Source organism: Equus caballus, chromosome 8 (assembly GCF_041296265.1).
Source record: "Equus caballus isolate H_3958 breed thoroughbred chromosome 8, TB-T2T, whole genome shotgun sequence".
NCBI lineage: Eukaryota > Metazoa > Chordata > Mammalia > Perissodactyla > Equidae > Equus > Equus caballus.
This window is the reverse complement of record NC_091691.1, coordinates 79866282-79891967: the sequence shown is the minus strand read 5'-3', so window position 1 is coordinate 79891967 and position 25686 is coordinate 79866282. Positions and strand designations below refer to the sequence as shown.

The 25686-nt window shown below is 37.7% G+C and overlaps 1 protein-coding gene across 1 annotated transcript in view; it reads right to left on the bottom strand.

Annotated features, from left to right (window-relative positions):
• Nucleotides 1-25686, bottom strand: part of DCC (DCC netrin 1 receptor) — a 1092740-nt gene that overhangs the window by 10071 nt on the left and 1056983 nt on the right. Inside the window, exon 27 of the mRNA XM_023647823.2 lies at nucleotides 22416-22628. Within this exon, the coding sequence (XP_023503591.1) occupies nucleotides 22416-22628 (213 nt within the window). The remainder of the gene's footprint in view (nucleotides 1-22415; nucleotides 22629-25686) is intronic.

Here is a 25686-nt window from a genome sequence, read left to right as displayed (position 1 = left end):
CGGATGGCCAACAGCAACATGAAAAGATGTTCAACATAATTAGCTATCAGGGAAATGCAAATGAAAACTACAATGAGATATCACCTCACTCCGGTCTGGATGGCTATTATTAAGACAGGAAACAAGTGTTGGAGAGCATATGGGGAGAAGGAACCCTTGTACACTGCTGATGGGAGTGTAAACTGGTGCAGCTCCTATGGAAAACAGTATGGAGTTTCCTCAGAAAATTAAGAATAGGTCTACCACATGATCCAGCTATCCTACTGCTGGGTATTTATCCAAAGAACTTGAAAACACAAATGCATAAAGATACTTGCACCCCTATGTTCACTGCAGCATTATTCACGATAGCCAAGGCTTGGAAGCAACCTAGGTGCCCATCCAGGGAGGAATGGATAAAGAAGATGTGGTATATATATACAATGGAATACTACTCAGCCATAAGAAATGATGAAATCTGGCCATTTGTGACAACATGGGTAGAACTTGAGGATATTATGCTAAGTGAAATAAGTCAGAGGGAGAAAGTCAAATACCATATGGTCTCACTCATAAGGAGAAGATAAAAGCAACAACAAACAAATACAAAGCAACAGAGATTGGATTGATGGTTACCAGAGGGAAAGGGGGGAGGGAGAAGGGTGAAAGGGGTGATGAGGCACATGTGTGTGGTGATGGATTATAATTAGTCTTTGAGTGGTGAACATGATGTAATCTACACAGAATTTGAATTATATTGTGATGTACATCTGAAAGTTATATAGCGTTATAATCCAATGTTACCGCTATAAAAATTAAAATTAAAAACCAAAAAGAAAGAAGATCATTAAGATAATTGATTGTCTGTAGTGTCCAGGAAACAGTTGTACATTTAGAGCCTACCGAGTGTTGAACAATATACAAGACTGTGCATTTTACAAAAGGAATTGAAGACATTGTCTAGGCTAAAAGACCACACAAAGCATTTAAACCTCAAGTGACTGCCTCTTCTCAAGTGATATTTATGAATTCCAAGAAATTTAGAATGCTGGAACCTCAAGAGCTCTTGGAGTTCATCTAGTGACCTTCCCTTTATTTTCTTGAAGAGAACACCGAGGTCCCTGGAGATCAAGGTAGAATTGATTTCAATAAAATTCCAGTACGGAAGAAGAATTCGAACAGTTTTTTAGAGTTCATTATTAACAGGGTTTGTCTGATGTACTACATGGCCTTAAATATTTTTCTTTCCTTTTTCTGAATAGTGAGTTAAAGAAAAGAATTTCTTTCCCAGGAGAGATTTATCAACAGCCAATAAGACAACTGTGGTCTCAGAATTGCCCTTTCGTAGACAAGAACAGCTGTTTTAAAACAAAGATTCTCATGAAAACGTCCTGTGTTGGAAATCTGACACTCTTGCTCTTGGGTGTGCATTAACTCCATCCCTACGCTATGTTTGTATTTGGGTAGATTAAGCATTTTCTACTCTGAACCTCAGATGTTTTAAGCTTGGACACCGGTGAAGCCTGGGTCCTCATAAGCTCGCCGAGCTCTGCTTTTTTCTTCACTTATGTCCTCATAGTTCACCATGAGTGGTTCTTGTCTTCCTATTCTTCCACAGGGCTATAAGACATGCCTTTAATCCTTCTCCTCATGCCTGAGGACTGTACAGTGACTTTTCCAAAAGGCTAAATTCTGAATCCATTTTCTACCCCATTCAAACTAAGCAAACATCTTTCTATAAAATAACCAGTCTCATGGCATGGACCATGTTCGAGTGAGAAAGCAGTGTAATCACTTGGCACTTGGATTCCTAAGTGATGACTGGGAGCACAGTCCCCACCTGAAGATTGGAACCCACCTTGCTGCCTCTCACCTGCTGATGGATTGCTATTGTTGGGAGACCATTTATACTAAATCCGTTCATCCATATTGAACCTTTCTAGATTTCAGTTGCAGATGGGGCTTTGCCACTCTTCCTCCATTGCTATCTGGCCTTTTCTACACTGCCCTCAGAAGCCAGTTTAAAAGCCAGCTTTGTTCTTTGAGCCCTGCACCCCTCCCCTGCATTCTTTGTGTGCTCCTTCTCCATGACAGGCTGCTTTAAGGCAAGGTAGCCTTTGCTATGCCCCATGGTGTTTTGACACACTAGAAGGGAGCCATGATCCTACCCTACCAGAACAAATGGAAACAGTAGCAATTAGAAAAAACATTTACTCCAGAGTATTAAACTCTTGTTCTTCAATGTCAAGAAATGATAGAATTTTTTATAGCTTTCCTATTTTTGGAGATTTAGGGAGTAGCTTACAGAAAAGTTTTCATATTTATTTCTTTGTTTTGAAGAATTGCACTTACATTGATAATTGGTCTAAACATGAATAATTTCAATGAAACTTCTAAGAGCTTATCAGTGCAATATATCAAAGCAAAAGAAAAGACAAAAATTAAAAGAATCTTTTCCATGGCTCCTAGCTATTAATTTAATATAATCTTAGCCTAGCAGTCAAGATCCTCTGTGATCACTCCCAAATATGAAGAATGACTTTCAGAAAGTGATCAAGAAAACCCATGTCACTTTCAAAGAGGGAGGTGAGCAAAGCTGAGGATGGCAGGAAGCATCTGAGAAACTGGAAAGTCTCCCTTCTCTTCAGACAGGCCTTGAGAGATGAGGGCTCCCAATCCTAAAGCCCAAGCTGATTTTCATGACAAAAAGTTTTTGATTTCCTGTATTATTTACTTGTTTTTTCCTTAACAGTAAAATGAGTATGATCTACACAATGAATTCCAAGCACAGAATGAGTGCTCAACCAAATATCCAAATATTGAGGAAGAATCTAGCTTGGGACTCAGGACACCCAGTGGTATTTAGTTTTGTGACTTTGGCCCAATAGTCTAATTTTTGGGGGTCTTGATTTCTTTATATCTATAAAGGTTAAACAATTTAATCTTTAAGCTACTGGCTATAAAAGTATACAAGAAAGGAGAATATAGCTATTCTGCCTATACCTAAATTTACATTTGGATTGCTTTGTTCTCTTTAAGATTTAGGAAGCCTCAGTGAATCCATTGGTAAAAATGAATCCAAAGAAATTTCCAGCAAGTGAATTCTTAACTCATAAATTACAGTAATTGGATTTTAAACAGGTGCTTTCTGGAAAAAATGTTCTATCATTTTCTCTCAAAATTATTAATGGAAAACCATAACAACAATTAAGGTTGTCCTGCTTTTTTATTTCAAACTAACAACAGACAATTCAACTAAAAATAAGCAGTATTAAATTCATATGAGTTTAAATGATCCATGATTAATTGAAAAAATTTAAATTTACAAATGTTCAACCTGAAACCACTATAGATTTTCCTCTACCCAGGGTGCATGTTAAAGAAATGTTTCAGCCGACCCTTAGGTGTAATATGTGATGTTGATCTGCTAAATAAAAGGGTTTACATTGATATACAACTAATTAAGTGAACATTGCTGTGGTTTTAATGTTACTCTCCTCAGCAGGACCCACTAAGGGGGGAAAATACAAATGATGCTGGAGTTCTGAGATGGGCCAGCAGTGTGCATCAGGTGTGGATGAGCAGCCTCAGCAGGAATTTACTGTTTTAAGCTTTATTTTCACAGCACAGTTATTAAACATTTCATTTGCTCATTAGATACATAATATATGACTGCCAGGTGCAGACTCCAGCTAGCATCTTCCTGCAGAGGGTTCTCCCAAGTAAAATGATTCTTGGTGAGAAATGTTAGATTAAGCTGCAGCAGGAACGGAGCGAACAGACTCATCTGGGTCAAATCAGAGGCCAACTTCTGGCATGATTTTGATTTCAACATTAATTTTCACATCCTTGTCTACTTTTTCCAATTTCCTATCTCATTTTCCACTCCCTCACCCTTAAGAATAAAGTTAAAATGGGTAGCTTTGAAGAGGCCTGGCTTCTCATTTCCACTTTGTCTCTGACCCATTCTGTGATGCCTGACAAATGAAATAGCCTCTCTGGTCTAGTTTCCACATGAACCATAGTATTATTCTAACATGTATTTATTATTAAGTAATTACTCTATGCTCAGGTTGATTGGAGAAATATGAAAGCACCATATAGTCATATACACTTCTCACATGCAAGGAGTTTTTGAGGTTCTGCAAGAAATAAGAAGTATGTACATGGAAAATTTTGTGTAATATTCTCTATCTTTTCATCTTCACAAATACTGAAAAAATGAGAGTAGCTGGATTTACCTAGATGCAATAAGCCTCAGGCATTCCTCATAAGTGATAGAATTTCAAATAGGTAAGTTTTGGCATCAATCTTAAAGCATTTAGTCTACAAAGTGCATTATATTTTAACGGTGACAAACATATTTAAAAGCCACTTCTGGGGACAGGAGCTTTGTGTTCTTCTCCTAACCTTCCTGTTTCTCCTCAAAGATAAGGGAAACACTGAGGATGTGTTCATGCAGTGCTTCTGCCCATCTCTCTAGCCCTTTCTACACCTCCCCGTTAAGACAGATGAGGCAACTGCTCTGCGTGACAAATAAGGTGGCTTTCATTGGGCCACCTCTCTGTGAAAGGTTGGAGTATAGGACCAATGTGCTAAATGGTCACTACTCAAGTTCTTAAACCTACCTGTGCTCTGACATAGAGGGTTCAAAACTCTCCTGCTTTGAACTTTCTGAAAGTTGCATTTGTTAAGCAAAGAAGGTGAGGCCTGACTCCAGCAGGGCAAGCAGGTCTCTGCTCCTGTTGTAGCTCACAGCTGGTGAGCCCAGTAGTCCTGTAGTCAGGGAGGGAGGAAGAGGCCGCCCAGCTATTCCTATCCAGTGATTCCAGAGGGCTGTGATTCTCTGGGATCCTTAATTCCCGTTGGGTATCAGCATTTCCCCCCCATTGTTTCCATGAACTGGAACCCAGAGAGAGAAAGGCTAAAACTTAGGCACCTTCTCCCTCTCCCACAGGCACATAAACTACAATAAAACACCTTTGCCTACATTGTTTTCTATGTTCTCTGAAAGAGGACTTTTGAAACATCTTATTGCCCACATCCTGGAGCTGGGAAAGTCAAAGTTCAAGAAAGAAAAGGGACTTGCTTAAAGGGCATTAAACTGGTAAGTGGAGTTTGACTACTATATATTGTTAAAGTATATGTTCTTTCTTAGACAAAACCAAATAAAAATAAAATTCTACAAAGTAGGCTTTGATGGAAAGCAGAGTGAAGTGGACATTCATAGTGCTGGAAAGGGAAAGAGCAAGTGAGAACAAGAGAAAAGGACGACAGTAACCTTGTGGGATAGTGGTACTGAAGATGGAAAAGAGGTAGAAGAAAGACTAAATCAACATATTCCTGCTCTCTTTGATCAAGTCTACCTTGATCCCAGTTACACTTGTTCCCATTTAAGTGGTGAACTAATGCAAATATAAATGTCATAGCATCATAAAAGTGAAAATTTCTGATGTCTTGGAAAAGAATAATAAATATAGTGTGTGGTTTTACAGTTTGTGTTTGCTTGAATAATGCAAAGGGCGAAAATTGTCTTCAAATATCTTTCCTCTTTTTGTACCCCTTCTTCCTTTTGATATACTTCTCCCCTACACTTCTCCCCTATCCTGTCCCCCCACCCTTCTTTCTGCACACACCTAATATGACATACCAAGAACCTCACACAGCCCGACATCCTCCTTCATGATAGAAAATGATCCAATAATTTAGTGACAAACTGTTAGTAGCTTATCATCTTTCTCTTCTTGGGTTTGTTTACAGTTTTAAAGATCAATGATAGAAAGGGCCGTGTGAGAGATGCTTCTCTACCGAGTCTTCTGTCACCATTGCACCAGGAGAAGGGAGAGGCCTTTGCTTCCTGGGATACTCTTAAATATGACGCTGATATTTTTTCCATCCTCTTTTTTCTCTAGGCAACAAGGCATCCACCTTCCTGGCTTGAACAACTAAATATAATCCAATAACTCCTCCTCGGAGGTAATACCAAGATCTAGCAGCTCCAATTATAAAGGCATGCTTTTTCTTACTTCTACCTATTTGTGGTTCGTTTTATCTTCATACCATTGCAAACTGAAATCTAAGTCCTGAATTCACGAGGCACATCAGAAGCTGCCTAACAGTAATTTAAGATAATATCAAAGTTTCCAGAGTACTGGAGGAGAGAAAGTGACCAACTGTGTTGAAAACATGAATTAAACATTGTCCCAGATGGCTCTGAATCCATAAAAATCCTGTATACAAGAGAGGTGTTTATTATGCATTTTATATCGGGTAAGGGAGAGCCTTACACAAGGAGCTAGAATTGATAAATAGCTATTCTACAAAGTTTATGTTGGGAAAAAATGATTAAGCAAAGGATGGATAAGAAGCCCTCAAGGACAAAAACATTGTCTAATGTGTCTTTTGTCCTTAGGACCTACACCAGTGCCTAATTCATACAGAGTAGAGCTGACATAATACTTGGTGGAATTTGTTCCTGTAAACTAGACTGAGGCAGACAAAAGTGACAACAAGCAGATGAGGCTACAGAGACTTAGCTTCAGAATTCTGCTTGGTCCTGCTTCTTTTTGATTTAGAAACCTCATAGAATGAGAGAAGTTTCGGGAAAATCATCAACAATCATGAGAAATGAATTCACCATAACAGTTCTATATCTTACCCTTTCTCTTGATGCTTCTCTGAGGTTCCTAGACCACATATCAACAAAATAAAACAAAAACTACTCACTCAAAACTAAACATATGTGTTGTTTATTGGAGGTTCCATAATTCAAGGTAAAAAAGTTGATCCCACATTATTTCCATTACTCACTTTAAGAAGTCTGCTTTGACTTTCTGTGTTCTTTTGCTTATAATGTCAAAGTCAAGACCCTCCTCAGTTAATTTCATGGATACTCCAGATCTTTTTCAGACAGTTTGTTATAAAAGAGACATTTATATCCTCTGCCCAAATTGATTCTTTAATTTTCACTCTAAATTTTTCTACCCTATTTGCAACAAGAAGCAACAGGTTTGAGCTCTTTATTTATAATTACTGCAATTCAGATGTTTTGTGCTCTTAGGAGGAAAATTATCAATTCTGTTCTTCATGAAAAATATGCTTAAAAACCCCTCCGTTAATTCCTCGTTTTTGATGATATCTTAGTGTTCAAACTTCAGAGAACTACACTCTCAATTCACAAAGGAACAAATGACACTGCATAAAGTTTCCATGTCATTTCATGAAAACATCACAAAAATGCAGAAACAATGCAGAAATCTAGACATTGGTCTCGCACAACTTTTATAATGATGCACTATGTAGGATGTCATCATAACCCAAATTCATCTACATTAGTATGAAGTGGATTACATTTCTGGTGAATATTTCATATGCTGTATAAATATACTAATTTTCACTTTTCAAAAATCAATTTGTTTTGTAAATATTGGAAATATTTCCCTTGATAAAGACAATTTGATGGCCACAGACGATTCTGTTTTATAGTAAAAGCTTGATTACTCAGAATCAGATTTCTTAATATCCTGAAATAATTGATTTTTTATCTGGTTTTATTTTTTAATAGAAGTCATCAAATTGCACACACACACATGCAGGCACACACATACGCACACGCACACGCACACACACACACAAATGTATATCATGACTGTGCCCAGAAATATAACTTCCAGATTACATTCTGGGGTTAGTACACTACCAATTTAACCCAATCTCTTCCCACTGTTACATGTTTCTCTCTCAGACTGACCAAAGCACAATACGAACAGTATTTTCAAGGCACAGGAACACTTTAAAAGCTCATAGAAACTGACTTAATTGATGAGGTATGGTTATATATTTCAAAAATATTTTCAACTGTAAGAATCGAACACCATCACCACCTCCACCCCAAAAAACATTTGGGTCATTGAGGGAAACAACTTTAGTCAGCATTGCCATTTCTCCACTGATCAATTTCTTTCCTGTGTGTTGCTATCCTATGTTAAGGAGTGGTCTACACTTTCACTTTACCCATTTATTTATTCACCACGGTTCTCTCGGCTGCCTGGCTTTTGCCCTCACCAATCTATAGAAATGTCAGATAAAAGGTCATAAATACTCTCATAATTTTTCACCTAGTGGCTATCTGCCCTATAAATCTCTCCATGGGCTTTGTTAGTACTGTGTCTCCTCAGTTCTAAGAAACACAGCAATACCCCTGAAATCAGGATGCTTCTCACAATTAATTTTGTGCAATTATTACAGATTTTATTCTTTCTCTTAAAATTACGCAACTAAATCAATAGCACATTCCAGAGGCAACGGCGTCTTTTTACAGTTGCTTTAGGGATAAAGTGGACTGATGTTTGCATTTTCCTTTGAAATGTGTCAAAAATTAAGGTGGATGGATAGATAAATAAATATGTAGCAAAGAAAATGCGAAAAAAATTTAATTATAAAATCTAGGTGGTGAGTATATGGGAGATCACTGTACACTTTTCCTGAACATTTGATACTTTTATAATAAAACAAGAAAAAAAAACTCTACGGCAACTTTGAATCAAGGAACTATTGTATTTCAACTAACTTTTCCTTGAAATAGTCCCCCTTCTGGGCTTCTGAAAAATTATACTATCATTGTTCTCCTATCTTTGGTACCTCTTCTTTACTCCCTCATAGAATGTAGATTTACCTTAAATTTCAGTTTTGAATTTTATTTTTTTCTTTCAAATTCTTTCCTTTGGAGTTGTCATCTAATTCTATCTGCTCTATGCTAAAACTCTTATCTCTCTGAAAATGATTCCCAAGTCAACTCCTCGGTTGTGACTTCTCTCTTGAACTCAACACTTTACCATATCCGCTACATATTTTCATCTGGATGTCCCACTGCTCCTTCATGCTCAACATACTTCACTCTCGCCTCTTCCTCTCCCACTCTTTTCAAGGAGTAACCTCTCAGCTCACTTCCCTCTTTCTGTTTGTTTACAACCACGTTCCCAAAGACACAGGATTAAAACAAGAGTCACCTGGGACCTCACCTTCTGCTTCATTCTTCATATCCAATTATTCACTCAGGCACTATTTCTCCTTTTAAGATAACTCTTGCAACTGTCCCTTCCATTTATTCTCATTGCCATTAATCTACATCACACACTTTCTAACAGTCTTGGTTTACCATCTGATCCTCCCAAATTACTGCTCTGTTTGAACTCACCATACCCTGTCCTTTTCCAGCTTATTATCTCATAACTGCTCTAGGAATCATCCTCTCTCGCAAGACTGCTTTACCTGCAGACTCTGAAAACATCTTGTACTTTGTCATCTCTGGGACTTTACTTACTCTAGTCCTTCTTCTGGGTATACTTTTGTGATTCTCCAGCAATTGAGGAAAGAGAATAAACACTATAGTCATGCAGAACTAGACTTATATCCTGTTCCTGCCCTTTAGCAACTGTGACTTTGGAGATGTTATTCAGTTCTTCTATACTCTGGGTTTATCCCATATCAATTGACGTGGTCTCTTTTACAGAGATGGTATGGAATTTAAGGAAAAGGCATGTGCAAAACGGCATTCCCCTCAGTCCTTAGCTTATAGGTAACATAGAATTGGCAACTGATAAACATTTATGCATTATAAAATTATTCCTATTTCACTCTGAGCTATTCATAAATGCAATTTCCTGAGAACAGTCTATTCCTTCTTTCCAAAGATACTAGTTAATTGAGATTTTATTCTTCTTTATTTGCAGTAGAACTAAATGTCAGTGCAAAATTCTGACTAATCCTTGTTATCCTGGGCCAAAAAGAAGTTCTCTTCAAGCCCACATATGGGAAATTATTTATGAGGAAAATATGTTTCCATGCAATGTTTCAAAAACTCTTCAATATTCAACATATTCTGCAGCATGAAGTTTCTGAATATTTCATACCCATGAAATGATTGGAAGCTAGTTTTGAAAAATAGGCTATAGGATATCTTGTACTGAGCTTAGAAATAGCCCACATTATCTTTGGGTTTTTGACAATGATATAGATATTTATTTTAGTCTTCCAATGAGAAACAAAATTTTCTCCAGTTGGATGTGTTGGGATAATTCAAGCACGAAAAAAATGTAATCAATGCATATTTGGAAAGGAAACCAAAAAAGTGTGACAAAATAAAAACCAATGGAAATGTAAATAATACATAGAGAACACAGAAATAAACAAAGTCTATTTTTTTCTTTTCCTCTTGTGAATGCATGAGCTGGAGTATTGTGTTACGGATATAAATTTCATAGAAGAACACTAGAATATCTCTGGAAAATTGATCACAATATGTATATATTTACATATTAAGGGAGATGCCAAAATATAGATGAAGTGTTTATTATTTGTGACATTGCTATTCACACAATCATTGGCATCTTATGTATATGCATTATAATATAGTTGTTCAGAAAAGCAGGCTTTGGTTTCAGAAAGTCCTAGGTTCAAATCCTACAAGTCCTGCCATTTAAATGTAACGTGACATTGAATGAATTATTTTAGCCTTTCTGATTCCAAGAGTCCTCATGAGTAAATGGGGAGAAATAACACTTTTCTCTTGGTATTTTTGTCAAGATTAAATGATATAGTAAAGTAATGGTTAAACGCTGCTAATGGTAATCATGATTAATAAAGTCTGCAAACATCATTGCCATGGTTAGAATCGGTTCATTCGTTTTTTTTTTTTTTTGTCAAGGAGATTAGCTCTGAGCTAACTCCTGTCAATCCTCCTCTTTTTTGCTGAGTAAGACTGGCCCTGAGCTAACATCCATGCCATCCTCCTCTACTTTATATGTGGGATGCCTACCACAGCATGGCTTTTGCCAAGCGGTGCCAGGTCTGCACCCGGGATCCAAACCGGCTAATCCTGGGCAGCCGAAGCAGAATGTGTGCATTTTACCTCTGCGCCACCAGCCGGCCCTGGTTCATATTTTTGAGGATCTTTCAGGATCCAGCACATATTAGGCTTTATTGTTATATTAAAGAGTATTGAAAATTGGTGTCTATTATGATATTAAATGTTAATTTTGGAAGATAAATCACATAAATGTGAACTATTTAATCAGAATTATACTATATACAGAGTAAATAAAGAGATAAAACCTGAGCTTTAACACAGGAAAGAATTGGAGAAAGTACTGGTTGTATGGCACCTGGGAGACAATAAAGTGCAGCGGAGCTGGAGGAAGAGAGGCACATGGTGACCCAGTGGTGGAGATGGCTTCCAACTGGCAGAGGGGGCTCCCAGTCAGCTTTCGGGACTGGATCCTGTGCCATCTGTCTAACCCAGGAACTCAAGGAGAGAGGTAAGTATGAGTATTCTGTGCTGAAATTTTCAAACGTTAAAAACATCAAGAGACCTAGGAAAATGCATTTTTAAACACTCTTCTCGGGGAATCTTTCCAATATTCTATGACTGTTCCTCTCTCTCATCTGGAATTTCTCAAATTCAAATACTCATGTACTGGTAGATGCTTATAGAGTACCTGTTTCCATCTGAATTCGCAAGTTCTGATCCAGAAAACAACAACGACTTTTAACGTGAAAGAAAGGAAGAGACAGGAGGCAGAGACTTGGAGGAGTGGAAGTTAACTGCTCAAACATTTTTTGGAGAAACAGGTTCTTTTTCCTTAAAAACTCTCCCCTTTCCCACCCCTGTTACCATAACCAAGCCTCCTCAAACACATATTTATGGCTTAGAATTATTTTACACCCAAAAAATGATTTATGATGATATCTTTCAGGATACTATATGATACAACTTAGCTTCTTCACTACTTAAATGAACATTTCTTTTAATTACCTCCCATTCTCTGTGATTTTTATTACTGCTTTTATGGGTTCACTTACCCTAGCAACCACTAGAAAAGTTTTGAAAAATATGTTTTACAGATTTTTATGTGCTATTCATCCAGTTGTGACACTGGCTGAATCTGAAATTTTCATTGAAGTCATTGTTTGGGGAAATGTGTGTGTAATAATTCAGTCTCTGCTGTAAGTGCTATCCATTGCACACCGGGACACAGGGTGCCAAGGACAGTTTACGATGACCCTTCTCAAATGACAACACATCTCAGTTTCCCACAGCAGGTCTTCTTCTGGAGAAAATTTATCAGAGAGCTGGGGATCCTATCGATCAGTCTTCATTTGGACAACAAAAATAAGAGAGAGTTTCAGAAGTGGGACCTCTTTTAAAACATTTATAAACAGTAATTTCACCAATTCCTTCATCAGCCATTGAAAAATGTACACAAAGGCCCGAGACGTTTCCACAAGAAAATGAATAACTTAATTTTTTAGAATTTCGTTTGAGTAGGGCAAAAGTCTTCAGCTCTTGGCCTTAGATGCTGAAAGGTTATCTCTGCCAAAGATTTTTGGAATTGGTCTTAAAAAACAAAAAATCATGAAGCAAAACAAAAGCAGACTTTGGTGTTTACATTCCACAGCTGAGCCTAAATGCAGGGTGATGACAAAACGGCAGGTTAAGTGGTCCTTAGCTTGTTACAGATAACAAACAAATTGAGACTCTAACGAAAGCTAGGAACCCACTCACTAGAAAACACACACACACACACACACACAGATGTGAATTTAATTTCAAATGAGTTCCCTAACCCACACGTGCTTCCATGAATTCCAGGTGAAGAACACATGATCTGTTCTAGAAGCTTACTACTTAGTGTGATCTACAGAGGAGCACCTTCTGCATCACCTGGAATCTTCTTAGAAATGCAGAATCTCAGGCTCTCATACGGCTCCAGTGAATCAGAACCTGCTTTTTAGTAAGATCTTCGGGTGATTCTTAGGCATACAGAATTTGAGAAACCCTGTTTCACATAGTCACACTCATGGAGTGTTTAGAATTAAAAATTTATATCTCAAATCACACTTGGAAGTGATTCATACTGTAATATTCTTAATAAAACAATATCTTATTTGTAAGTGAAAAGACAAAGGTTTCAGTAATGTTTTCAATGTGTTCAATGAGAAATAACCTCTTTTGCCCCCTTTCAACAGCTCACTTCCTGCTCCTTATTCCTTACTCTCCTTTGTCCTGCTACTCTCTTTGAGAAAGATTAGCACAAGGAATAGCTAAGTTGGAAATTAGAGCTGGGATCTAGAAAATTCCATAGGCTTTAGTCACTTTAAATTGGTTCATCGTGAAAAGCAATTCAGGAGATGCAGTGTTTATGAGCCAGAGAAAGTCAGGCATGTTACCACCAAATCTGTATACCTATTGGACATAAATCCTTACTGAACTTGAAGAATGGCCATTCATAACAATTGGTGGAGACATAGATTAAGAAATTGGAGGAAGAATTCTATTTAATGCAGTTTAGTCCTTTAAAGGGGATGGTGGGAGATAGCTTCCTGGCTGCCGGAAGGATTTAAGATTTGAGAGCAGGACTTGTTCAATTGGAAGAGGCTATGCTTCTCTCTAGAGTCAGAAAATAATATTCAGACAGCTCTGAGCAGCTGTTCTGGTCTTTTCTGCTCACCATCCTGTCTTCCACACCAGGGCCCGTTTCTTCGACTGCCCCTTCTCTGTTGCTTATACTTGTGGTGAAATACAACATTAAGGAATTAGACCTCGTTTCGCCAGCCATTGAACCATAAAATGTACTTTTAAGTGCCTTCCACTTGATTCTGCTGCTTCTTCATATAAAGCATTGGAAACTCACTGGGCCCAATTTATAAGGCAATGTGGTCTCCAGATTATATCAAACCAGAGCTCCTGAATTCATTGATAACATTTTTGAGTAGCATAATTCATTGCTATTTGCTTTGGCTCCTTAAAGAAAATCCTTTCCAGACTAGCTTTTATTTTCCATATTTATAGTTGTAGAAAATGGAAGCATGAAGAGGTTAGATTACTTATTCAAGGCTACCTCAACCAAAGAGCAGAGGATCTGTGTCCTAGTGGAGTTTTATTATTTTCCTCCAGTAACTACTCTTTCAGCTACACTTTGCTTCTGCCAAAAAGACAAGGAAGACCAGTGGAACTCTTCCCGTCACACGGTGCCAGTGTCCTGCGTTCAGTCCTGTACCATGGTAGGCATTAGGTCAAACGTGTGCACAGAGTGGCCTGTTTCTATTAACTACCTGAATCACCGCTTCAGAGAGTAGCCCAGAAGAAAACAAACAATGATAGTTTTATTTTTTAACATCTGTTCCCATCTCCCTCTACTTTATATGTGGGATGCCTGCCACAGCATGTCTTGACAAGTGGTACATTGGTCCGCACCCGGGATCTGAACCGGCAAACCTCAGGCTTCCGAAGCAGAACACAGGAACTTAAATGCTGTGCCACTGGGCCAGCCCCAACAATATAACTTTAAATGCAATGCCAACTGAAACCAAAGGTTAAATTAGCCATCTTGGACTTTAAAGGTATACTAGGTTAACATATTCTTGTAGTTTGCAACATGCAGTTTTATTAAAAATCATGACTCAAGTGATCACCAAGTAGAAAGATACAAACTGGGTAAGAGAATGGGAAATGTGAAAGAAGAATATTTAAGATGGGCAATTTGGAGTAGATTTGAAAAGACAGTCATTGCAAGTACCATTATTCCTATAAACCTCTAGGTGTAATTATGTTATAACATTTCTCTTGTTTTGAAATCAGTTGAGCTTATTCGTCATTGTTTTTCACCAAAAAAAAAAAAAAAAAAAAAAAAAGCAGCTTGTTAGAATTCCTTTTACCACAAAAGATAAAGGCATTCTCTCTGAAAGCCTTGACATTCCAGTAAATAGAGAGATTCTGGCAATAAGAACATCAGTCCTCCTTCAAGCCTAAGATGAAAGTCACTGCTGTGAAACACACATGATGTTTAACACGGCAATTGAATTCTTCCTTAAGTCCCTGCCAGTAAGATAAAAGTTAGAAACATTCAGAAGATATCAGAGCTTTAAATGGTTTTTACACGTTCTTTTAGATACTGCAGGTCATATCTTTAGAAACAGTTTTCTGATGGCTAGACTCTCACTTCATTTATATCACAGAGATTTGTTTGTTTGTTTTCAGTGTGTTAGGTTTTCCACAACACATTTTCAATAGTCTATTAGCACAGAGGTTTATGTGAACCCTTTTTATTTTGTTTCAAAATTTCCCCCTGCTCCCAAAGAAAGCGCTGGAATCTGACACTAATTGATGAATTATAAAGAACTCTGTCAAATGCTTAGACTGCTTAAATGCTCACTATGTAGCTCAGAATCTTTATTCAAATGAAAAATCTTTCCCTTACTCATATTTTTTCACAAAACAAAGGAAAAATGCAGAGAGAATATTCATCCTTATTTCTGCAGCAATTCAGATTGCTAGAATTTCACGTTTCATTCCTCTTTAAAGAGGAGAGACTAATTTCACAGATGAGCATAAGGAGGATTCAGGGGAGCAAAATCATTTCCATAATTGGCATGATGGAGAAACCGGTCCTCAGGACTCTGCGCTGAGCCGCACTCCCTCTTCTTATGAACAGAGTGGATGTTCTTCGCCAATGTGCCATGGATGTCACTGCATGCTTATTTATTTTGATGAAGTTAAATTATTGAATAGAATTTCCAGGAGTGGTGGTTTTGTATTTTTTTCCCCACTCTATGTAATTTAATTCAGCTTTAGCATAAGATGTTATTTATGGGTCAGAACACTTAGCATTTTATGATCAAATGGTTGTGAATTTGGAAATCATTTCATCTTGTCTTCATTTATCATCAATACCTAATGCTTTTGTCAACTCTCAAGATGTTTTGCTTCACCTATAATCATTAGACTTGAAATTGAAGGCCTGAATTCAGCATCAGGCTCTTACCTTTATTATTCTATTCTGACCAACTCAACAAATATTTATTGAATGCCTGTTATGTGTAATGGTTTGTATAAAGGTCCCAAGAATAACGATACACGATCCTGGAACAGTTTGCAAGTTATTCAACCTCTCTGAAAATCTACCTCTGCATCAATAAGGGTGATTATATTTACTTTTCAGGAGGCATAAATTCACTTGGAAATAAACTATAAATGGTGACAAAATATAAAGCATTAGCCTTATTAATTTTACTCAAGCTGATTTAAAAAAAGACACTTTGATCCTCAAGATATCTCATAAATAACAAAATCTAAACAGCAGTAGTTAACCATGTGACTGATCAGGGTTCTTAGGAAATTCGAAAGAATATTTGCTGCTTTGAAAACAACCTATTCCTTATCCTTTCCCCCATCATTCTTTGCCACTTGTGAGGTCATCCACTCCTCAGTATAATCCAAGGGTAAATTATATGTTTCAAATTAGGTAGTCTACTAGGTAACAAAGTTCTGAAAATAGATTTTTTTTCATTTTCTATTATGATTATCTAGATGGCAGCTCAATACTTTAACCCTAGAATTTAACTGCATTAAGTTGATAATTAACCTCAATTTTAAATGCCACCTAACGATTCCTGGTGCAATATTTTATCTTATTTTTTTAACTGTGTCCTTTTGATCAAACTTTTTGACTCAAATTTTGATGCAGCTGTGATCATTCACTCCCTCCTCCCAATAACCTTTTGCAATTCTAAAAAATACCAGCCATTCATTTTTTACTCCCATTGATCCTCACATTCTCTAATGCACAATCTGAGTAATCTTCTCACATTCCTTAACTTTTATCTTCATTTTACACTTCCTTCTGCTATCTTTATTTTTATTATTAGACTCCAAAGCCCTGGCCATCTGTGGTGCGTGCTGCTGAAAGCAACAGATGTCAGTTCCCTGGCTCCTTGCCTTCCTGTTGAGGGGTATGACAGACTGGCTAGGTGAGGTTAAGACAGATAGGAGCTATTCCAGAGTTCCTGGTTAGTCACTACTCTTGCTGTAACTTCCTTCCTCTGTCTAGCCAACATAAAGGAATAAAATATTTATTCAAATACTAGGCTAAACGACTCAACCTACCTGCTACAAAACAAATTCTTTCTGAGAGATACTTAGTAATTAGGATCACCCTAGAAGCCCTCTTGTAAGGGGAAAAAAAGTCAATCCAAGAATAACTATTTGTGTCACAAAAATACTAAATAAAATCCTTTGTTTCTCTTCAGTGTTATACTTCTCTGAATTCTTTAAACTTGGCCATTAGCTCAATTGTTGACCTTGGGCAAACTGCTTGACCTTTTTAGACCTCACCTTTGTCATCTATAAATGAGGCAGCAGTCACACAGCTTACTCATAAAATCTCCTCTAGAAATCGGTTCCCTCTCTTTGAGGCAATTAGCAGAGACCTTTCCTGTATGTATATACTAGAACACCGTGCTAGAGGAAATAGTAATTTATTAAAATACAAAGTATTTTCCAGTGTCACAAATATTGGTGACATATAAGGTAAATTTGTCTTAATTACAATTTACCAAAGGATAATTTAGGATAACTAGACCAAATCAAATCAAATTTCACCTATTCAAAAAATATACATCTGTTAGGAATAAGGACAGGAAAATTTCAAGGAGCTATCAAGATAAAAACATAGATGAGCATACACATGAGATAAAATTTACTAGGATGTAGTGTAATTTTACACTCTAGCATTGATTGGTGGTATTGGCTACAATAACATCAAATCAACACATCTTTCCTCCTTAGCTGTGCCAGTGATTAATTTGATCTGACTGGCCTGAAAAGTGACCCTCTTGTTTTACCTGCTAAAGGAAGTCTGATCTGCCATGACCTCTGCCTGTGACTGATCTCAGCAGAATGGAATACTCGTGCTATCCGTGATGAACACCCCCTTACCGGCCTACAAGTGGCTCAGAGAAAGCAATTGTATTAATGTATTACGGTAATTTATTGGCAGTTTTGTGTGATAGCGTATTTACTGAAATGAGGCCTGCTAAAAAGACCAGGTTATAGCAGGAACACATGATTTCCCAACCAGCCATAAAATATAAATCAAATGCCTTTTCTGTCCACTGTCAGCCACCTCCACCCACGCCTTGTCCTCAATTCTCAGACAAATTGAAGCACATGCCACAATTTGCAGAGGGAAAATCAAACTCAATTTCGCAGTACAATGAAGAGAGTTTTGGTCTTGTCATGTCCACTGACGTATTGATCCCTAGAAGATTGAAAAGATCAGAATGTTCTAGGTTTTTGCTTTTATAAATAAAAATCTGGAGAAATGCAACAGATAAATGGAGGACAATATAGCACTTACGCAACTTTACAAAGATGCAAGAACTCCAGGGGGCTAACATTGTCAAACAGTGCTACGATAGGAAACTGACTATTTAAGAGGGCACATTTTCCTTCCCTTTAGAATTATAGCTCCAGAAGACAAATGGTCTCCTAACCCAGGTTCATTTAAAGTGCAGCTGATCATTTCATGGCTAAAAGGAATTTTCACTAGTGAAGAAAAAAAACCACCCTATCTTGGCCCTTTGTAGAATTTATGTCAGATCTATAATGCCATAAGCCCAACACTCCATCAAACATTTTCTATTTAACCTGAAAGGGCACTAAGTCAAATCACTTATATGTCCACCTCTGTGATTTGCAAATCGCACTGATTGCAGCCTCCTTAAAATGCATAAAGACCTCACAGGTACTCACAGCTATAGAGGAAGCATTAAGAAACACCTGCTTTATCACGAGGCGACGATGAAACTGTAAGAAACATCATAAAATACCCTCGAGTCTCACAAACTAAATTTTTAACTCAGTAGGTGGAAGGAAAAACAATGAATGAATGAAATCTGTCTTTTCAGGTAGGCAGAATTTCCGTCGTTATGACAACAGGATGACTTTCTAATTACTATTTACTATAGAAATACTGCAAAATTCTCTACGACTCCATGGAGATCATATTCCATAATACGTGTCGCCCTATACTTCATATAAAACTGCTGCAAACACGGCTCTGTGTGTCTTATTGAAAGGTAAACTGAGGCACAGCTTGGCTATGCTGCCTGTGAAGAACCACACACAGGAATTTGAATTGGCAAAGAGCTTCTTCATTGATCCCTCTTTCAAAAGTTTCAAAGCAGGAGCTTCTCATTTGGCACGATCTTTACAAATTATAGCAATGCCTTACATTACCATATTCTAAAGTAATTACTTGCAGTAAGTAAAGATAAATTCATTAGGAAATTAGGTAGTCCTTTATTGCGAAATCCAGAATGAAATGATTTGAGGTATTTTTTTTTAAGCCGACAAGAGAATGACCTTACTTCATCAATCAGTGAGACTAAAGTAATGATTTTCTTAGAATTAAAATCTGTTGAAAGCTCTAAGTATTTCATCTTTTAGGCTAAGAAGCATGTTGTTACTGTCACAGCTAATACATTTGTCAGTCTGCTAATTTTCTTTTTCTATTAGAATAAGTAAACATCAGCCCTTTCTTAAAAGCAGACTATTTACCACGTGTCAGGAGCAATGCAGGGAGCACTTATTTGAAAATCATGAGGTAAGACATTATGAAATGAACAGGAATCACAGGGAGACAATGAAGGAGAAACATGAAAGGGAAAGGCATTTAATAATGCCAAAGCGATGGCGAGGAGTGCCTCGAGGTGAGTGGGGGAGGGTGGCATTTAAGGGGGAACTATGAAAAATATAAAATCCACCCCAAAACTTAAGCCAGACATATGGAAAATATGAAAGAAGAGATGGCTTGTAAGAAATTGTTCGAATAAAAATAAGACCAATAGTAAAACAAAAGAAGCCTCATAAATGTACAATGGAATAAAAGAAAATGAGATCTTGCCCACATGACATTAGATCAGAGAATGGTTCTTCGGATATACTTATTTTTTTGAGAGAATAGGTGCAGAGACAGAAGAACGGATTCTATTTCCCATCTTTTAAAGACATAATACACTCATTTATGCTACATTGTGTCAGAATTTGAGGCAGCTTTTGCATTATTGTAACTAGAAGAAAACAGTAACTAGCAAATGACAATACCAGTCCTTTATTCTGTCTATTGCCTGACATTCTTTCTAAAATTAGGGTTCTTTGGGGTCATTTTGTTATCATGGATCGCCAGAGAATGGGTTTATTTCTAAACCTTGTGTTCCAAACCGAACATTACTACCACAATAAAATCTTCATTGAAAATATCTTCAGAAAATCATTTTCAACTTTTTTACTGTGTATGACATAGTTACTCCAAAAAATAATCTTTACTTCCAAGCAGACAGGATAGTTAACAGTACAAAGTACCATGGCACTTTAGGGTTTTTTTTTTTTTGATGTTATAAAATTGGTGTTCTTCAGTATAGAATAGTTCAATCTCTTACCTTTCCTCATTAAAACGTGAGTGAAGAAGGCTTGTGAGGAAATGCTATTCCTCAACTCAGAATTCTTTCATGTTTCCCATTGTTTTCTTATTATCAGCTTTGGAATGATTTAATTTAATAGGTTTTTAAAAAAAATTTATTGTTGTTTTAGTCAGTAAATAAGTTAGGCATAAACTAAGAGGTACTAATGAGTTCATAAAATCTCAAACTCACACTTTCTGCAACCGAAAAGAGTAGGAAAAGATGCATCACTCGCTAGCTGCGTAGACTTCAATGTGCTACTTAAACTCTCTGTGTCACAATTTCCTTATCCATGAAACGGGGTTAAGAAAGTGACTCCCTCACAAAGCTGTTTTGAGGATCAAATGTGATGCTACAAGTCTTCAGAAGCACGCCATCATATAGCATGTTGGGTAAGGCTTACTTATTGTTAGCAGTTGCAATTAACTTGCCATCTATCCAGAATAGTAGTCTCCTCCAAGGTTTTTTCCCTTGGTCGGTATCGCAGTGGGCAACAGTGCAGCCAGCAATCACCAGCAGCACGCTCTTGACATAGGAATTGGTTAAATGAATTCTCTCGCTTCAAACTGTCCCTGTCTCAATTAGCAAGGACCTCACAGTTTCGGGGCAATATAAAGTAGCAGCCCGTTCTCATAATGTGTGTGGAGTGTTTATATGTGAGGGGTAGGAGAGGGGCTTGTGCCATACAGACCTGCTTAAATCCTAGGGTGGGCTTCTTTTAGGTTAGAAGGGCTACCTCCTGTGAAATAAAGTCATGACCTGCGCTGAGCCTATGTGTCAGGGAGGATCCCTTCCTGGCCAGGCCTGAAGTATAATGTGCATCCCAAGTGATGGAATTGCCGTCCCTCTTGTGCTTCAGGCCAGCTCCCCGGGCGTGGCATCTGAGCATGCATATTACACACCACATGAATGGCAAGCATATCAAGAGGTGAAGCACACAAATCAATTAATATGGTGCTAGGAACAAGATATATTCCTAATATTATTATGAAGGTAATATTCATAATTGCAATCTTATTTTTCCAATTTTTTAGTCATCATGAGGCTTATGTACTAATCAGTGACTAAAATTGCTGTGGGTATGGATCTGAGCAACAGAAACTTACTCAAATGTATTTACACGATGGCAGATTGGCCGTTTCAGCTGCCTCTGTCTATTGAGGGGGCCACCTCTGGTTACTTGGAACCACTGAACTTTACTGTCTTATGCCTGATATACTGAGGTTGTTAAGAATTATTCTAATATTCCACATAATTTTAAGCACTACACAGTTCTCTATCTCTATGTATCTACTTATCTATTGATCTATCTTTCATCTCATTTATCTCTTCCTCCTCTTCCTCGTCCTCATCCTCATCTTCCTCCTCCTCCTCCTCCTTCTTCTTCTTCTTCTTCTTTCCTTCTCCCTCGCTGCCTCCCCTTCTTCCCTTTAATCCTCAACAGAACCAAAAAGGAGCTCTAGTTCAGCCCCACTGGATACCAGCTGAGGTCATAACATGAACACTGCATTGTGAACTGGAGACTTTCGTTCTCATCTCTCCCATCTGATTTTCTTAGAAAGGCATCAAAGAGATGTTACTTCCTATCTATATAAGTTTTGGAATTTTTATTTCTAAAATTAGTTAGCTGGACTCCACAATGGTTCTGCCACTCTTTTTTGGCCCTGGAATTCTGAAATAAGAATCACTGGAAGATGACTATTGAAAGCCTCAAAGCAGAAGTATAAGATTAAATGCATTTCTCTAAAAAGTGGTTTTGCAGGCTTTTGAACCTTTAACTCTAGTCTTGGAGTCTAGTGTTAAATCCTGGGATCTATGTGGCAGACTGAAGAACCAGGAAATTTTCCAGCATTCTCCAGTGGGCATACCTACAGTATATATTAATAGGACTGGACTGGTAATCAGGATTAACAAACAACTTTCCAAAGGAATGAAAGGCCCCTACAACCAGCCAGTTGCTTGTAAGGCAGATACTTGAGAGTTGTACTACAAGTATCCATAACAGATTTGAGCATACTGAGCACGTAATCAGTGTTGAAAAGATATATTGCATCCAGGCCTCTCAGGAATCCTCATGCACTTAAGTAGAGTCACCAATCCTAACAACAATTTTAAATGTGGACAAGTGCACACTTTACCTGACTGAGACAAAAGCGGTGTATAAGGGACTTTCGGCTCTATTGCACTCATTGGCGGAGGTAGCAAAGGGTTGGCAAAGCTGCGGAGTGGATGGGTTGGTCGAACACAGGCCGTGGGGATGGTTCTGCTTGGTGCCTCCTCACTGCTGGGATGCTCAGGCTGAGTTGGGGGCAACATGGACGGCTGTTGGGTGGTTGGTCCTTCACTCACCGCTGCAATGGAGACAAGAAAAGCCATTGATTATTCCAGGACAAAACTTGCTTTCCCTGAGTCACTTGAGGGGCCTCTGGACAAGTTAAGAGAAATATGCCAAGATCTGGCCAATCCCTTCTTCAAGTTATGAACATCTTTATTCCTCTATCCTCTTATGTTTATGGGATACGATAGCACTGCTCCTTTAAACAGAAGAAATAGATCCACCAGGACAGGGATATATCTTTCAGAGAGTGCAGTAAAATATATACAGCACTGACTATATTGCCTAAACTGTCTGGGCCCTGTAATCATAAGTGATGAAGCGAGAAAAAAGAGTTATTTTTCCTTTCATAAGTAGCAATGTCAGTGAAATTCAATGTACCAAACCCGGCTACAGCTGCATTATTATCTACCAGCCAATATGCCAATTTTTCTGTGATTTAAACATGCCATGTCAACTGTCAAACAAATCAGAGTTACCGGATGCTCAAGGCATTGCTAATAAAATGATACAAATAATAACCACTATCATTATCTTCCCTAACAAAACAGAAGCACATCTAACTAAAAAGTTATATGTGAGATGATTCTGCTGGAACAAGATGCCTGAATGCAGAATTGCAATTTTTCCTCTTTGGTAGCAAACCTTGTAATTTTCAGTCAGATTACTATAGTTGAAGAGGTTTTGCATAGCCATTTGTGACAGCCTTTGGGTATTAGACAGTTTTTTATATGGAAACACACCTTTTCTCCAGAGAACACAGTTGAGTCAGACTAAATTATTGGTGAGGCAGATTCTCAGTCCTCAGTGCAAAGGACACTGTGACTTGACTTTATTCATTCACATTCAAAGTCAACAGGTCCAAGTTAACTGCAAATGAAAAGCACTGCATCGTAGGTATAAGTGGTGATGAAATAAGAGTATGCTCATGATTCATTTCTTAAGAGACTTCTATTGGGTAAGTTGGAAAAAAATGCAGTTATAGATGATAAAATCTCACTTTCGAAAGAGAATTTTTAACCAGGAAATATTTCAAGATAATTAGTTTGTGAGCTAACTTTGAGACCACTCTCTGGGAGGCTCAGTGAGGTCAGCAAAGGGCAGAGGAGATAGAAAGAAAATCTGATAATGCTGAAGGGAGTAGAGATGAAAGATATCAAAGATCAAGACATAATATTAAAGATATGCAAAAGTGAAATGTGCCTTCAGAGGGTATTTGATATTAAAACTCATTTTTTCTATATTCAGAAAGGGTTAGAGGTCCTCTGGGTCACTGAGCAGCATTCAGGCTTGCCACATTCAAAGACGGAGGAGGAGAGACGTAGGGTTGGCTGAGGACAGAATATAGCCACATAGCAACGAGAGCTAAAAAACACGCAAAGACTTAAAAGATTTCTTCAAACAAGGAAAATTAATCAAGACAACAAACTGACCAGAAGTGCCTTATCTCTAGGCCAGGAAGATGAAGGCGAGGGGCTCACACCTACAAAATCTCAAGGTTATAATGTGGGCTGCAAGGAAATCGTTAAGGCAAATCCTTGATGATATTGTTCTCAGATAAGGGCAAAAGGCATGGGGGCTTCAGGTAGGTGTTTATAAGGAGCTAAACTGCTTGTAAGAATGTAAAGGGGAGAGGAGCATTTGTGTGCTTATGTTTAATTAAGACTGTGTAATTAGATGGTTGAGAGAGGAGTTTTAGAGATGAGGAAAATTATGCAGATTTTACTCTGGCCTCATATTTGGTCTAAAGGGAAAAATGACCAAAAGCCAATGGTCCAAATAAAAGTACTCTCTATCTCAGCTCTGGAAGAGGGAGAAGAAGCTGTAGGAACTTATATCTAGGTCCCTCTTCATTGCCAATGGGATGGTTTTTATTAAAGAGTCCATATTATCATATTAAAAATACCTCCTGAGGGGAAGAAATTTCACAGTTTTCCTCAGAAATCTGCCTTAAGTAATTGTCTCTGTTGAAATGGATTGCAATAAATTCATATCACAGTTTCAAAACTGCTTTAGCCAGTAAAGAAAGAATATGTTTTGTGATGTCTTTATTTCTTTATTCCTTCCTTCGTATTTTCCTTTTCTATTTCTTCTACATTTTTGAAATGAAAAAGATCCATGTTGAAATATTATTGTGATCATAGATTTAATAAAATTTACGTGCACATTTTTAGTCTTCTGAAATTTAGTTTTTTAAAAACCTCAGGCTTCACATGAATTCTGATGACGTCACTCATTTTGGGGGCCACTCTCATTCCTATTCTCTTTAATGGCATTGCTAATCAGCATCTCTACAAACAAAAATTCTCTTCATGCCCAGTCCTCCATCCCCGGGTTTCCAGCTGGTCGTCATGATTCCCACTGGGAACACCACGGTCTGGATCTTGACTTTGAGGGAAGTAATGGTAGCTTGACACAGATGAACCAGCTCTTTAGGGAAATCAATCCTTAATATACCATATAATGAAAAAGAAAGTGCCTAATCTAATGTGCTAGGTGGGAATGCGAGGGCTATTCTCGAGACTGAATGCATCACTAATCCATAAAGACCTATTTTTATTTTGTTCAAAATGACAATTTTGCCTAATACCTAATACAGTGGACAAGGTACAGGTTTTCCACAGACAATTCATAATTCTTATAATTTTCGTGGAGGAAAAGTAAGGCTTTTCAGAACTGGCTGACATTTAAGGCAGTGAAAACTCTTAAACAAACACAGTAGCAACTGCTCCCCTGGAGAAAAGCTCTCATTTCAGATGAGTCCGTTTGGCCAGTTCAGGCACCAGCTTCAGGACACCTAAGTGAAACAAACTGGCTCAGTGACATGACATTTAGCTGTGCTAAGAGCTCTGAAAGCAAAGAAAACCTCCTTCCACCCACGATGTGCGGCCTCCCTGCAATTCAGAGTAAAGTGAGAATCAAATATGTGCTGGCAAGACACTCGTTTTCCAATGATGAAATAGTGGGAATTCATTGTACAAATAGCATACAATTACACAGCAGAGTCAAATCTCAAGGCACTTTATAATAATTAATGTCAACACATAAATAATTGCTACTGAATAACCAGCAAA